This window comes from Lepidochelys olivacea, assembly GCF_965140295.1.
Source record: "Lepidochelys olivacea isolate rLepOli2 genome assembly, chromosome: 3".
Taxonomy (NCBI): domain Eukaryota; kingdom Metazoa; phylum Chordata; order Testudines; family Cheloniidae; genus Lepidochelys; species Lepidochelys olivacea.
In genome coordinates, this window is record NC_140413.1 from 88,563,811 (window position 1) to 88,581,103 (window position 17,293).

Sequence of the window (17,293 nt, forward strand, 5' to 3'; positions counted from 1 at the left end):
CAGATGGTTGAGTTTTTTAATAAACTCAACTTCAATTCATATATCAGTTTTCTCAACTGTCCAGAAATGAGGTTTACAAGTGCAAGTCTCTCTCTCTCTCTCTCTCTTTCTCTCTCACACACATACACACACATGCATTTTTGCCTCTGGGATCACCCCAATATACACCAAACAGCAGAAGGTAGAAAATAGTTGCACATATAGTAATTTTAATCCATTCCATTTTTAAATACCACAATAAATTTAATTTTCACAATAAATTAAATAGCCATATTCAGTTTACAAAATAGAATTACTTAGTGTGAAACCAGTATTTACAAACAATATACACTATATACATGATGTTTCTCTTTGTTGACACACAAGCATAGACGAAAAAATTATTTGATTTTTTTTCATATATGATTGACATGCTACAAGTGACACTATGGTCCATACAATAAAACAATAGTGCAAACTCACCACAGGAACTTTGAACCAATGTTGTTTGTACGAGATAGGATTTTCTTTTCAAATAATAAGAAAATAGTATTATCCAGTATCACTATAACAATTCATCATTGTATTTAAAGTGTCAGAATTCCTTTAGCAAGGTGCATACTTAATATAGCCTGAATGTTATACTTTCCAATATACCCTCACAGCTACATACAATTCCAAGGTGAATTTGCATGTTCTAAACTAACATTCTGTCTGGGTCTATAAAAGTGTCACATAATAAATGTTATTGAGCAAGAGGAACACTGGCCCTTTTGCACAGTATCTGAATTTATTCCCCTAAATACTACCTTGTCCTTTATTTGTATAGCTTAAAATGATGCAACTATGTAGAGAGTAAAGTTATGTTAGTTACTACTCTGTAGAAAAATTGATCCCATCTTATATTTGGTCACACACTGCATATGTACAAGTATGCATGAAAAAAAGTTAATTTGATAGTTGTGTCTATGAAAAGTGCATATTTTTACTCTAGAAGAGACACTGCTGCTTGTCTCCAGGTGCAACACATAGTGTTGTATGAAATTTAGTTTAGGGCCAGTTAAATGTCCTCCCAGTGATCTGGTAAAATTTTTGATTAAAAGGGTGAAAGAACTTGCGCAATTTGGTAATGACAGAGGAATCCACCTCTGGATGAATGCGTCCCTTGCTACCCGCCAGGCACTTGTTAAAGACAATGTTAAATCGCAAGCAGTAAAACCCTCTGGTGACATTGAAGTATAAATTGTACTGACTTATCCTTGGAGGAAGATTTAGGAACTTCTCCACCAGCTGGAGTTCTGGCAGTGGTTCTGTAATGAGCCGATCTCCATCTACAATATGAAACTGCTCGATTGGAAAGTATTTTAACCATCTCTCCAGATGTTTTGTGTAGATGCTGGTTCTCACTGCCTTATACTTAGTGTTCACTTCGCAGGTATTAGGATCAATAGCCAGCTTCTCAAATTTGTAGTAGGTTTTATTCTTTCTTTCCTTCCCCTCCAGCACCTGAGTGTAATCAGAAATAGCTCTTGTTGTGGGTTCCCTGACAATGATCAGTAATTTGATGGATGAGTTCATTTTATAAATCCTTTCAGGTACCTCCTCTGTGATAAAATATGCAGGGCTTTTCTCAATTGTTATTTGATGAGGGTAAGAAAAAGGCATTTTTTTCCTGTACCATTCAATACCCTTGGCATAGTTCTCGTCATTATCAAAGAAGTGAATTTCTTGAGAAGCTTTGACCACTGCAGGATGGAGGTTCAGCATCTCAAGCAGTGCACGGGTGCCTCCTTTCCTCACCCCAATTATAATGGCCTTAGGGAGCTGCTGAACCAAATTGTGAAGTCGGATTTGCTCCTTACTGGCGTTGCCCTTACGGAACTCATGTAGCAGCCCACGCTTGAACTGCAGAGCTCGGAGTGGGATCTCGTCTTGGCCATGGGGTCGAAGTCGATCATCAATGGGACAAATGGGCTGCAGCCTGAAATCAACAAAACAGATGAGATTTTGTTCTGTTATAAACCATAATGAACATACGTTTGCAAATTTTATTTTAATCCACCCTTTATTAAATGGGGCAGACAATCTGTGGCATTTTTAATATTCTTCCAAATTCCTATTCATCAAGCTCTTAATTGATAGCAGCATGTTCACAGCACAAGAAAAACAAGTGGCCTGGGTCAAATTAGCACCTGCTTTACAATGAGATATTTGACAGATCTGGGCAATGTGCTTTTGGTAGAAAATCCTGAAACAAACCGATTCCTGATGTGTAGTGCTATTTTTGGAAGTAATATCTTGTCATTTAAGGTATTTATACTTTCAAAATGCTATTAATAACCTAAGATATGGAATAATGAGCCAATTGTCAGGATTCCAAGAGACAAAATCTATCATAATCCCTGAAAACACTAATGCTCAAGTTTGCACATAATCTCTCTCTATATATCTATAGATGAGTATTACATACACACACACACACACACACACACACACCCCTCCCCCATATAAAAAGAGCATTATTAAGGTTGCAAGGTGAAGCACTGAAAAGTTGGGAAATGCCAGAATTAAGTGTGTGCATTATGATAAAGTCCTTATTTATATGTTTATATAGTATTTTAGGCACAGAATCCCTGCTAATAATGTTGTTTTAACAAAGTTTTGTGTGTGTGTGCGTGTGTAATTTACTAGGTTTTTATTAAAAAGCAAACTGAAAAAAACAGAATTTCCATCATGTGGCATCAAACTGACATCCACACGTTCATCTGCAGACTTGGAACCTTTAGAACCATTGCAGAGACTTCTGTCACTTGAAGTAATAGAGGGTCTAATAGCGGTAGTATGTTGTCATCAGCACTTGAGTAAGAGGCAGCACAATTTGCCAGCAGATTTCACAGATATTTGCTGACAGCAGAGGAATAGTGAGACTCCGTAATCTTGGGTTCCATTCCAGCCTCCAGAGGGGTATGTGCTCTTGTGTTTTTGCCCCAAGCTTGACTCCTTCTGTCCTGTTCCTCCAGCCTGTTCATGTACCAGTCTTGTCTCTTTCCCACCCTTGGATCCTTACCTATCTGGTTCCAGTCTCTGTTCATCTGGGTTCTTGTCCCAGTCCTAGTTTTTCCCTTTGGACTCTCTGTTCAAGTCCCAATATCTCTCCCAATCTAAGTTTGACCTCTTCCACATGCTCAGTCCCCAGTCTCCTTGCCCAGCCAGTCTCATTTACGCCTCTCTCTCCTTCTCAGTCTCCCCGGATCTTTGTCCTAGTCTTCCTTCTTCCTGGGCTTTGTTCTAGACTCTTTGTCCAGCCAGTCCCAGTTGTTCCCCACACCCAGCTCCTTGTCAGATCTCCTTGTTGTCCCCAACCACCTGGCTCCCAGTCTCCCACCATTTCTCTCACTGACTTCCAGTCCCAGCCTCCCTGCCCAACCAGTCCCAGGCTCTCCTCTACTCCCCCCAACACCCAGTCCCAGCATCCTTGTCCAGTCAGCCCCAGTCCAAGTTTCTCTCCCCACTCCAGTCCCAGTCTCGCTGGACTCCTTCTCCCAATCTACTCCTTTCCCACACCCAGTCCAGCTTTTGTTACCTCTGCATTTGAATAAGATCATAGAATCATAGAATATTTAAAGATGAGGGTTGGAAGAGACCTCAGGAGGTCATCTAATCCATCCTACTCCATGCTGCCTGGATGCCAGTAAGTGTTTGGGGGGGGGGGGCAAGGGGCGATCATTGAATGCATAGGAAGGACAGGTTCCCTGATTTCAGGTCTGATGCCTGGCTCCACCATTGCCTGAAGCACCTGGGAGCAGCCATTACAGGGAAAATCCAGTTCTCCCTGTAGGCTGGGCTGGAGCATGCTCAATTCCTCTGTGGGGATGGTTCATGCACAGTCTGGTCTACACAAGCTTGAGTTTGCTCAATGAGGATGGAATCTTTAGAGCTTTTAACTGTTCCTGAGCATTGCAAACTGTGACTTTTCAAAGGCTTATAACTTGGACACATTTGGGCAGATTTTCATATGGATGCCAAAAGGCACATCCTTGACACAAAGGTCATGCTCCTGCCAAATTTCAAGTCCTTACTCCAAAACAAGGGGTCACTAGAGATCCTCAAAGAACAGGTTGCCAGAATGTTTTAATATGGGCAAAATAATATATTCAGAAATGGCTACATTGTTTTGACTGAAAGTTTCCAAAAATATTCATAGAGTCATAGATTTTAAGGCCAGAAGGGACCACTAGATCATCTAGTCTGACATCCTGTATATCACAGGCCACCTGCACCAGCCAGCACCCACATGGGTGACTAGAATTGTACACACTATTCCAAACGAGGGCCTACCAATGCCTTGGACAACGGTATTATTATTTCTCTACCTCTACTGGAAATGCCTCGCCTAATACATCCTAGGATTGCACTTGCCTTTTTTCACAGTTGCAGCATACTGATGGCTCATAGTCATTCCGTGATTGACCTATGCAACCAGGTCTCTCTCCTCTGTCGCTTCCAACTGATGAGCCCCCAGCTTGTAGCAGAAATTCTTATTATTAGACCAGAAGTACAGGACCTTGCACTTTGTACTATTTAATTTCATCCCATTTCTATTACTCTGGTCTTCATCCAGATCTCCCTGTACAATATTGGATGCCTCCCAACTTAGTATCATCAGCAAATCATCAGATATTTTTTTTATTGTGCCAAGGTCATCAATAAAATATTGAATAAAATTGGTCCCAAGACTGATCCTGGAGGAACTCTGCTAGCAACCCCTCTTCAGTTTGATAATTTACCTTTCAGCACAACCAGTTGCCTTATCTCTGTTAAGCAGTTCCTGAGGCAGACACCTGGAATGGGAAGTTTCAGCTCAGATGGTTAAAGTTTGGGAAAGTTATAAGTAACTGAAAACAGGGTCTTTTTTCATGGTAAGTCTCAGGCATCCTTTATAATAGATAGTACAACCAGCCATGCCCATTATATTAAGCCCTTAATCCCTGATCCTCAAAGGTATTTAGGTGCCCAATTCCCACTGACTTCAGTGGAAGTTAAGTGACTAAATACCTTTGAGGATCTGGGTGTAACTGACTGAGGCTCCAATCACAAGCCTACTGAAGTCAATGGGAGTCCTTCTACTACTGACTTCAATGGGCTTTAGATTGGGCCCTAACACACCTGTAGAAAGGCTCTTTCAGTTGGTCCTTCTATGTCTCTCTGGGCTTGTCTTCACTACCAGGGTAAGTCGACCTAAGTTACGCTACTCCAGCTACATGAATAAAGTAGCTGGAGTCTACATAGCTTAGGTCAACTTACCCCAGTGTCTTCACTGTGCTGTGTCGATGGGAGATGCTTTCTGGTTGACTTACCTTACTCTTCTCAGAGAGGTGGAGTACCGGGGTTGACTGGAGAGCACTCTGCCATCGATTTAGCGGGTCTTCACTTGACCTGCTAAATTGACACCTGCTGCATTGATTGCCAGAGCATCGATCTCCCCTGTAGTGAAGACACGCCCACTCTCTCTCTCTCTCTCTCTCTCTCATGAAGAGTACAAATAGAGTGTTGTAGCTGTTTTGGTCCCAGGATATTAGAGAGACAAGATGGGTGAGGTAATATTTTGCATTGAAATTGGTCCAATAAAAGATATTATCTCACCCACCTTATCTCTCGAGTACAAACAGAGATGTTTTAATGGCAGTGTGGTATTTTTCCACATTGCTTAATGAAAGATGAAGATAAATCATACTGTCATTAGCAATATTATATATGGAACTTCTGGAATTCACTGCTGCATGAGGTCTATGAGTTAGATATTGTGGCTGGATAATTTTATGACCATCAATAACATTTGTAGCTGTGTAAGCTTAGATAATGATATAAGGTTAATTACATTTCATGCCCCAGGGCATAAGATAAACTCCTGAAGGAGTCAAGAAGGAATTTTTGCCCCACTTACAGAATCACATAATTGGCTATCTTTAGTTTTAATGTCCTCTGAAGCATCAAGCATTGGTCACTGCTAGAGGCAAGATACCAGTTTAGGGATCTGATCCTGTGAGGCACTGAGTCCACCTGATAGCATTGAATGCCTTCCTCAATAGTGGGACTGAAGTGAATGGAAGAGGAAGGCAACACCACCACATAGGGATGGGGCCCAGGTTGGTCAGTAGTCTGATTTGATATTGCAGTTCCCATGTTGTTCCTATGCAGTTTTACATGCTCTAGATATTTTGAATAGAAGCATGTCACAGTTTTGCACATCAGCCATATTTTTCCAGGGTAAGGGGTGAGCAGGGTCACTGGCACAGATATGCGTACACAACCCCAATTTGTACAGACCTAGGCCTCAACCACAGGGAACCCCAAACTCTTTTTTCAGTCATGCTTCCAAAGCTGGCATCTACCAAAGCAATCCCAGGTCGTTCTAAGGTCTCAAAGACATTATCAGCTGTTAGAGATAGGTCTGTTACATACCAAATAGTTTCTAAGGGTGTGCCTGGTCAAGAGTGCCAAATACTCTCTAATTTCCTCTCTGTGGATTTTCCACTGCTCTCAAGGAAATCACTTGCAGACACAACCTCCTTGTCTGGTGCATTCAGCTTCAGAACATCATGGCTAGTTAACATAGTTAAAATTCTCAAACCCTGCAGCAATCTTTCAAGCGCAATAGGATTCAAAACTTGATAAGCTACTCTGCAGGCTCATACATAATTTTAATTACCACTGTCGCGCATTAATTGCTTTTCCGTAAATTTAGAAAAGAAGATACATAAATACATCATAACTGTTTTGCTGAGACTAGAGGTCAACGCACAGATGCACACAGACAAAAATGAGCTACTGTAATGACATTTGTACCGTATGCTGCTTTATTCCTTCTCTGAAAACAAGCTCCAATGCACACAGAATACAAATAGACAGATAGAAATACTTTGACTTGGACAAGCAGCACCTCTCTCCCTTCTCCCACTCCCTCCCCAGAAAGAGAAGGAAGAAATAATGAAAATCAGTATTAAGGTGCATAGTCTTTCTATACATCAGTAGGAAAAAAACCTGGAGATCTATATGTTTTAAGCAAACGAGGAGAAAAAAACCCAGTTATAATTAATAAATCCAGATCCATTTATAATTAAGACTGTGACTTATGCCTGGTTGTTTAATTACTTACCTATCCAAGCTCCCAACTCTGGCAACTAGATATAGGAGACTTCCAATAGCAAGGCTGCCTAGCACAAAGAGCTTCTGTCTCAGCAACGCCTGCTGTTTGAATAGCATGGCCCTCCATCAATCTTCAGGACTTCTTCAGTCTGCAGGGACCAGAACACATAAACCACTCATCAGCAAGTTGCAATACACTGGCTAATGTTTATTAACAGGCAGGCAATCAATTCTTACAAGTGATTAAGCCTCACTTGCAAAAATCTTTTAAAGCGGCATTGGTATTAGATAAAACTTGTTTATTTTTCTCTTTTTCCGCCATTCATAATGAAGCCAAGCAACGTATCTAGGAAGTGGAACTTACTATTTAAGAGCCAGTTTAACTATGTCCACCATTACTAGGAGAAGCAGGGTCCAGTGGCTAGAACCTGGGGACTGGGAGTCAGGAAACCAAGTCAATTCATCTCCCTCTGTATCTTGTTTCCCTTCCCACCCTTCGCCTGTCTCGTCTGTTTAGCTGGTAAACCCTTTGGGGGCACAGACTGTCTCTCATTAAGTGTTTGTACGTAGCCTATTACAATGGGCACGAGATTCTGACTGAAGCGTCTGCTGGTACATCTGCACAGCTTGTGGCCGCCAGCCCCCCCCACCTGGGCTGATAGACTTGGGGCAGCAAGGTTTTCACTACCACTCTTAAAATAGACAGCGCTTTGAAGTTTTGGCTCAGGCTGGAGCTCGGGCTCTGAAGGCTAGGGAAGGGGGTGGGCTTCAAGCCTGAGCCTCCAGCCCAAGCAGTATGTTCAAAGTGCGGCCTATACAGCTACATTTAGCATGCTGGAGCAACCCCGCTGCCCCGAGTCTGTCAGCCCAGGCTGGGAGGTTCACTGACGTGGGCTGTGTAGACGTACTGTAAGATGCTTCTGTAATGCTAATAAATAATAATAATAATAATGTCTAGTAAAGATATAGAAGCAGATCATGGCTCCAAGCCTTCATTTAGCCTGTAGTACTGAATTCTTTCTTATTAATATGACAGTAGCCCCACAGTAATAGTCCCAAGATCCTGGCTGCATAGTGCTGGGCACGGCACAAACACAGAGTAAGAGAGAGTCCCTGCCCTGAAGAGTTTACAGAGGAAGCATTATTGTTCTCTTAGGGAAAAAAGAGATGGGGAACAGTACAGAGAGATTCACTGATTTGCCCAAGGTCACAGAAGAAATCTATAGCACAGCTGGGAATTGAACTGAAGTTTGAGTTGCTGCCTAGTGTCGTAACCACAAAACCATCTTTCCTCTTTTTTTTTTTTTTTTTGTTATATTTTCCCCCAGCCTTTCGAAGTTAAACACAAAAATGCTCCCAAAATAAAGAATTTTAGATTTTAAGCAGTGCAGACAATACATAACTGGAGCTTAATATGTGAACAATTTAAAAGTGAGGAGAAAATATACAGATATTATATCTCTGTGTAGATACATTATGACTAATTACTACTTTAATTAAATTCCTTTAATTAAGAAATAGGGAAGGGACAAGAAATGATGATGATAATGAGAGCAAATTTCCATAGGTTTACAGTCTTAAATCCTGCACTGCTGCTTTCTGTAAATAAAAGAAAGGTTTCAGTATTACAGTAATTGGTTCTGAATTTCAGTTCTCAGGAAACATACACAATCCTCTCCATATGAGAATAAAACACAGTCCAAATGTCCTCCCTTGTCTAGCTACTTGGATCCCAATGGATTAGTCATGTTAAATCATATCTGCAGGACTTTCTGTAATTATGGAGATCTGCAGAACATAGTGAAATTAAATTACAGATATCCTGGCTCCTGCACATAGATTCCATAGGGTCTCATTCTCTCAGTAATCATGTTGTCCTTAACATATATATATATGCACAAAACTGGTGCAAATGTTTTAAAGGAATTGTGAATCCCAATGAGCCTATATATATATATATATATATATAGGCTCATTGGGATTCACAATTCCTTTAAAACATTTGCACCAGTTTTGTGTGTGTGTGCAAGATTGAGAGAGAGAGTTATAGAGCAAACAGTTGCTCCATTACCAACCAGGCTGAACTACAACAGCGGCTTACATATTTACATTTCACGCACACCCCCTATTCCTTATTTCACCACTTATGAATTACTCATAACATTTGCAAACAAATTCATTTGGGGTGAATTTTCTGTGCTTGGCTTCAGCTCAGAGGTGATTTATTTGTAAAGTTTCATGAAAATTTGTCCAGCCAGTTTTGAGTTTTGCATGTATTAAAACAAAAATCCCATTTTCTCCATATATTTCTATCAGAAATGTGGTGCGTGCCTATCTAAAGAGTAGAAAGAGTTTTGTTCATACTTGGTTTGTTTTTTGCAGATCTCCTTGAGACCAGAGAAACCAGTCAAATTGGAAGGAAGTTTTGAAGTTATAAGAGCTGACCTTTTTTGTGCACATGAGTAACAGTTTTGTCTTTTATGTTTCTTTGCTCAATCGGCAGCTTAGAAACTTGCAGGGGAAGGAGGGAACACAAGCATAACAGGTCTTTGTTATTAGGTTTTTCTGCTCAGTGCACTGTAGCTTTGAATGTTGGGAGCACTGTGAAGCAATCAGGCATAATATAAATTTTCAAGAACGTTGAAGGCCAAATTAATTCCTGCTGTAACTCCCTTGACATCAGTAGAGTTAGAACAGAGATCATTTGCCCCTTAAAGCCCTAAAACCCCGCTTCTAGCAATGCCTGAAAATGCTAACTCACATGACACCATCAGAACTCCAATTAATTTTTTAAAAATAATTTCAAAGTTATTACCTTCCTCTGAATGGTGCATTGCTTTCTAATCTTTTTGTCTGCCTTTTGGCTCTCAAATTCCTTTGAACAGGAAGCATGTGTTTATTTATTAATTTTTTTAATCGTGTGAAGACCATTGTTGGTTATGGAAAAACGAACAAATCATTAATGTATAAAGCTCATCTTGTAACTACATCAAGAAGCCCGGGCTAGTGGTGGCAATGAAAGCACTTGTAGCCCCATAAACCTCATGTAGCTCAGAAGCATAGACCTAGTAGCCCAGGTAGTCTTGAGTTCTAGTCCCCCTCTGCTGGTGACTAGCTCAGCAGTATGTTAGCACTTTCTGAGCCTGAGTCAAAGCCTACTGAAGCTGATTTGAATGCAGCGAGTTTTCTAAAACCCTTGCCATAAAATTTACAGTTATACCTGAAAAAACTACTGTGAAGTAGTTAAATAAATATCACTGCCATGATTTTTACAATGGAACAAGGGTTAGAGAAGTAATTTCTTGACACCTGAAATGACTGTATCTTGGAATAACTAGTTCTAAAGCACATAAAAATTATTTGTTTGTCATCCTATGCAACGGAGGAATGGGTTCAAGAATTAGTTATAGTTAAACCACTAAGTAATACCAACCGAAATACAATTAAGGTAAAAAATCCGTCAGACAGGAATGTTACAAAACCTTAACATAACAGCACTTAACTTTTGAAAGTGAAGAAATGAAAACCCTCCGATTCCATGGAAGCTGCATAGTCTCTAAAAGTATGCATGCCCTCAACTAAAAGGAAGATAAGAAAGAAGATATGGCAAAGTGGAAAGACACAAGAGGCTATTTGAACCAAATAAGTATCTTTCAGAATTTGTTACTGGAAGCCACAGAAAGAAGCATAAATTGTGACAATTAAAAATATAAATTAGCAAGGCTCAGCAGGATCTTGAAGAGTAATCAACCAATGTCATAAAAACAACTAACAATAAGTGGGTTAAATATATCAGAAGCAGAAAACCAGCAAGAAAAGTGGTGGCTCCCTCAGAAAGTAAAGGGAACAAATAAGACCTTTGTAGAGATGTTAAATAATTTTTCTACATCAGTCTTTATCACAGAGGATGATGGGGAAATACCTTTATAATCAAAGGCCTCCCTGTCCATGTCCATCTGAAGGAGCACTCTCCCTCTGGGACCCCACGACAGCTACATTAGACTGAGAGAATGAAACTGTTTACAACTAGGGGAGACACATGAATGTAGCAGACAGAATTGTCCCAGCAACTGGACCATGAGTGTGGAACTTCCTATCACAAGAGAGAACCTCAGCAGTTTCAAAACTAAATGCAAATCCCATTTCTGCAGGTTAGCCTTCCTCAATCATTTTGAGGAAATTAAAATCCAAGCAAACTACTCCTACTTATTGGGAATGGAAGAGAGAGATTTTGCGTTTAGTATTTAAAATCTTGTGAGGTCTTAGATACTATGTTGATGGCACAGTGTAAGGCCTTAGATAAAACTGAGTTCAAGAATTTGTGCCAAAGACAAGTTTCAACACCACAAAATTATACTTACAGACCAAGCCCTTACTCTTCTGTGTGATATTATTACATATATTCATATAGGCTATTATATTATAGACATACCCATATATTTAGAAAGATATGCAAAGAGATGGATTTAATCACAATGAAATAAGCAAAGGCACTCACTGGATTTTCATGAAACAGTCATGACACACAAAAAAGTGGTATAAAATTTCAAAATATGAAATGAAAAAACATCAACATTGTTCATGATGAAAGCATGGTTTTCATTATATAGAGAAGTATTACTATTATTGTTAAAGAGGATTTCTTTGTATCAAATTTATAAATTAGCTGAGACAGATTTTTTGCACACCAGCAGGGGTCATCCGTTGACCAATAAAGATCTGCTTACATATATTACAGAGACAAGGTGGGTGAGGTAATATCCTGGGACCAACATGGCTATAACACTGCACTCATATATTACAGACAGATCTTTGAATCTATTGATAGTTTAAAATGTGGTTAATAAGAAATGGAACAAAGTCCTTAATACCTTTCTCTCTCTCCTTTCACTTTCTGTGTTCTTTTAATTATAAAGACACGCAGCTCCACTAGTTGTTCACTGTGAGTAAAATTCATACACCTCAAGTGGATTGGTTTTGTGGGAGGAGCTACATGGCCTAGGTTGGAACAGTGGCTGCAACCCCTCCTATATGAGGGTCTGTGGTCCCTGGATGCACATAGTGGCAGACACACTAGCTATGGCCTGCCCCTCCCTTGGCCTACTCTAAATGCCCACTTTGTGCTGAGTGGCTGGTAAGCAGACCTAGCATGAAATCAAGCTGAGCAGCAAGTGTAGCATTCTCCTTGTACCCATTCCACAGGTGCCCATGTCTGAGCCATTAAACTACAGCAACATTACTGAAGCTGGTGAATTGCATTAACAGAGAACTACTACACATACGATGAGTAGTAACAGTATTTTTCATTAAAAGGCAATTGATAAGAACATCAGAATGGCCATACTGGGTCAGACCAATGGTCCATCTAGCCCAGTATCTTGTCTTCTGACAGTGGCCAGATGCTTCAGAGGGAATGAACAGAATAGGACAATTATTGAGTGATCCATCCCCTGTTGTCCACTCCCAGCTTCTGGCAGTCAGAGGTTTAGGGACACCCAGAGCATGGCTTGCATCCCTGACTATCTTGGCTAATAGCCATTGATGGACCTGTCCTCCAGGAACAACATTCATCAATATATTAACAGGAGTGATGTAAGCAAGACAAGAAAAATAATTTTTCCACTCTACTCCGCACTGATAAGGCCTGAGCTGGAGTACAGTGTCCAGCTCTGAGCACCACACTTCAGGAAAGATGTGGACAAACTGGAAAAAGTCCAGAGGAGAACCACAAAATGATTAAAGTCTAGAGAACATGGCCTATGAGTAAAAACTGAAAACATTTGTTTAGTCTGGACAACAGAAGACTGTATGTAAAAAGTTGTTGTAAGAGGAGGGTGTTAAATCTCTTTATTCACTGAGGACAGGACAAGAAGTTATGGGCTTAAATTTCAGAAATGGAGATTTAGGTTAGACATTAGAAAAAACTTCCTAATTGTAAGGATAGTTAAGCACTGGAACAAATTACCTACAGAAGTTGTGGAATCTCCATCATTGGAGATTTTTAAGAACAGGTTAGGCAAACACCTGTAAATGATGGACTAGGAAATACTTAGTCCTCCCTGAGTGCAGGGGATTGGAATAGATAACCTGTCATGGTCCCTTCCAGTCCTACGTTTCTATGATTCTATGTTGATAGTTACATATCAACTATCAGTAGTAGATAGGGACTAGATATCAGTAGTAGATAGGGACTACTCACTGAATAAGGTACAACTTAGTGTGATTAAAGGTGTCAGAACATAGCACCTCATTAGCAATTTTTGAAATTAAAAAAATAGTGTTCTCCCTCTGCTTTGAACAATGTGCATAGATAACTGCTCTAAGATTTTTTTTCTGTCAAAGCTGCCTATCCCTGAATAATATTTTCATATCTGAAATAAGACTTCTCAGCTGAAACTTAGATGCTCTTCTATTAATTAAACCTTTGGAAAATATTTAAACTAACCACCCTCTTAGCTATTATGAAGACGGTGAAGCCCATTTTATCTAAATAAGGAGAGAGAGAGCTTGGCATTCACAGGAATTCAAAATATTAAAGCAGTTAGAAGCATTGATGTAGAAACCATCAGCAAAGAGCCATTCATGCTGGAAATATGTTTTGCCAGTAGACTACACTCCCAGTTGAAATTTACAAGCAGATTTTCCTTGTGCTGCTTTATCAATGTATAAAAATTCCAGGCTATGGGATTATTTATTTATTTCTTTACACAGACTCATGCATGTAGAAGCATGCTGCACTAAAGAAGGTTGGTAAATATGAAGCTGTCTTTGCAACCTAATCTTAGATCTTGTTTACACTGGGATTTTTGCACTGGCATAGCTACACTAATGTAGCTGCACTGCTGAGAACCCCTGTCGTAGATGTACTGCAACAGTATAAAAAGTGACTTGCACTGGTGTGGCGTTACCCCAGTTTTTAAACCAAGGTAAGCCACATTGGTGCAAGCCACTTTTTGGAGCAGTGCAGCACATGTACAAGTCGGGGTTTGCATCAGTGCAGTTATATTAGTGTAGCTGCTCTGTACAAAAAACCCAGTGCAGACAAGTCTTTACCATGCTCTTCTTGAAATCTTATCCTTCATTGGCTTGTCTCTGTCTTCTCCTGGCTCTCCTCCTACCTCTCTAATTGCATCTTCAGCATGTCCTTTGGAGGATTCTCCTCATACTCCTTCAGCTTTCTGTAGGAGTTCCCCTTCTCTTCCTTGGCTGCCTTCTGTTCTTACTCTACACCTTATTTTTGGATAATCTCACCCACAATCACAAATTTAACTATCATCTGTATGCTGACGACTCACAGATCTACCTCTGTACTCCAGACCTGCCTCCTGTCTTAACTAAAATCTCAGCCTGTCTCTCTGACATCTCCTCATGGATGTCTAGCCATCTGCTCAAACTCACCATGGTTAAAACAGAGCTCTTAATCTCACCCCAAACCTCGCCTTCTTTTTTGACCACTATGGACAACACCACCATGCTGCCTATCACTCAGACCCATAACCTGTGATCATCTTCATCTTGGACCTCCATCTAGGTTCTCATATCCACGCTATGTCTAAATCGTGCTGTTCCTTTCTACATAACATCTCTAAGACATAGCCTTTCCTACCCAGATCCAGACAGCTTAAACTCTCATTCATGCTCTCATCATCTCGCATCTCAGTTACTGCAGCTTCCTGTTCTCTGGCCTTGACAAATGTAATCGTGCATCTCATATCCATTTAGAATGCTCCTGCAAAGGTAATTCTACTAGCCCATTGTTTTGACCATGTCACCCTTCCTTGCATTGCCCCCTTCTCTATGTTATCAAACATAAACTGCTTGTCTTCTTTTTAAGGCCCTTCATGGTCTATCTCCATCCAGCCTATCATTTCTCATTCACTTTCAAGATGTCAGCACTTGCTTCCCATTCACCAATGATGGCAACCTCCGTTGTCCGCTTGTTAAATTTTCAAACAAGAATCTTTGTGCTTTCTCCCACGCTGCCCCTGCAAACACCTGCAAATCTACCTTGTTATCCACCTTTAAATCCCACCTTCAAACTGTCTTTTGCTGTGATGCCTACAAAAACGTTGACAGTGGCTAGGCTGCTGCTGTGCTGATACCACTGCCTATCCTTCCTTGTGCTATGCTTCCCTATGCTTCCTTGTGCTCCCCCCATCTGTCTGTATCCATCTGTTGTCTTGTGTCTTATATTTAGATTGTAAGTTCTTTGGGGCAGGGACCATCTGTTTGTTCTGTGTCTATCCTGTACCTAGTATAATGGGGTCCTGGTCGATGACTGGGGCTCCTAGGCACTACAGTGATGAGGAAGAGGCCTCTCTTTTGTCAACACAAATCAGTAAATACTTCTGCTCCGTCAGGGTGGATTTGAAATGCGGAATCAGCTTTAATTTGCACATAATCTCTCAATATGATCCTTTCACTGCTCACATGGTGCATTTAAAGAAATATATCTGCCAAACATGGAAAAATGAAGGCATGACAAGGCAAATAAGATATTTCTGTCTGTAAATAACTTGCTCACTCACCCACACACTCTTTTTTGCAGACAAATATAATTATTTCTCCAGGCTAACTGTGTTTTTCCCTCATTCAAAATTATAAATGAGCAAAACACAGGAAATAAAATATCACCTCTGGATCAGACAAAGAAAAACAGCATGTGACAAGACATGTTCACCCTGCTTGTGCAGGGATGGGCAAAGTTAGGATTTGCAGTGGTGCTCAAGGGATTTAGATGCCCAATTTCCATTGAAAGTCAATGGGAGTTGGGCACTTAACTCCCTTAGGTTGCACTGACAATCCCAACCTTAATATCCTTGTACCAAATTAGCCTCCTATGCACAGGGGGATGTGACCAACAGACCAAGATGGGCAGTACTTCTATTGCCACTGCTCCCAGGGGTTTCATCTGGGGAGACCAGCTTTAAGTGCTTCATCCACAATCTTCTGAACTGAATAAGCTTTCGGTAATGGTGCTTGTGCAGAAGGCCCGCTATAGGATCCCTGGTAATTCTTGACCACAACCCTTCTCCAGCTAATGCCAGCCATTTTTGAAAGATTTTATTTCCATGTTAAGTGAAGATGTCAACGCAACTTTAGCTATGGAAACAATGAAGAGTCCAGAGTCCATTTAGCTATGGAGTTGTCACCAACCCTTCCACAGAGAACAAGAGGTGCTGACTTTCTGGTTTCCCAGGGGGTGATCGACCCCTTCTCTGCCCCGGGCCCTGCACCCATGGTACTCCTTCTCCCAAGGCCTCAACCCATGTGTTCCTGCCCCATTCTTCCCCTTTCCCTGAGCACACCCCACCCTCCCTCTGCCTATTCCTGTCCCCACTCCTCTCCTCTCCACCCCCCCAGCACTTCCTGCATGCTGCTGAACAGCTGATCACCAGCAGATGGGAGGCTCTGAGGGGGAGGAGGAGGAGCTGATTGGCAGGACCCATCAGCGGGTGAGAGGCACTGGGGGTGGGGGAGAAGCTGATTGGTGGGGCCGCCGGTGGGTGCTGAGCATCCACTATTTTTTCCTGTGGGTGCTCCAGCCCCAGAGTACCCATGAAGTTGGCGCCTATGGAGAAGGCCTCTTAAGAGCACTATTTGAGACTCAAAGATCTGTGACATTCTGCAGTGCATAAACTCTGAAAACCAGGAACACGCTTATACACTGAGCCAGACTGTTCAAGTGACAGCTCTCAGGCCCCATGGAAGAGGAAAACAATGGGGGGTAAAGGGGAGAAGCTCATCTCTGCAGCCCGGTGTTATAGAACTGCATGGTGCCAGAGAGATCTTATAAATGATCTCTCTGTTCCCTGAGCAGTACTCCTTCCCATTCTTGAGCCATTTGTCTTTCTCCCATTGCGGTAGAGCAGGCTGCTAAAGTTACTACAGCCTTGGGGCTTTATCATCTCTCTTACATGGCTCCAACTTGGAGGAGAGACAGATGTGCTCCTGCGCCTGTGTTAAATTACAAAGCGAACTAACCTGTTGGCAAGAGAGGCCAGAAGGGGTAATTTCTTCTGCTCCTGATCAACTGTGATAGTGGGAGCCACACTTAAAAAAAACAATAGGGGATGTACCCCCATTGGAAGAAAGCATCCTCTTCCTGTCATCAGCATGTGACACCTTTAAATTAAATGGGCCTGATTCTTCTCTCACACCAGTTTTA

General features: G+C 41.2%; 1 protein-coding gene across 8 annotated transcripts in view; it reads right to left on the reverse strand.

The window, feature by feature from the left end:
* Nucleotides 1-273: 273 nt before the first annotated feature.
* HS3ST5 (heparan sulfate-glucosamine 3-sulfotransferase 5) overlaps nt 274-17,293 on the reverse strand; it is a 265,381-nt gene continuing 248,361 nt past the window's right edge. For all 8 annotated transcript variants that reach the window (XM_084623585.1, XM_084623584.1, XM_084623588.1 and 5 more), the window contains 2 exons: nt 7,136-7,274; nt 274-1,960 (listed from right to left, as the gene is read on the reverse strand). In XM_084623585.1, coding sequence (XP_084479711.1) covers nt 1,030-1,960; nt 7,136-7,242 — 1,038 coding nt within the window. In that variant the 5' untranslated portion in view covers nt 7,243-7,274 and the 3' untranslated portion in view covers nt 274-1,029. The remainder of the gene's footprint in view (nt 1,961-7,135; nt 7,275-17,293) is intronic.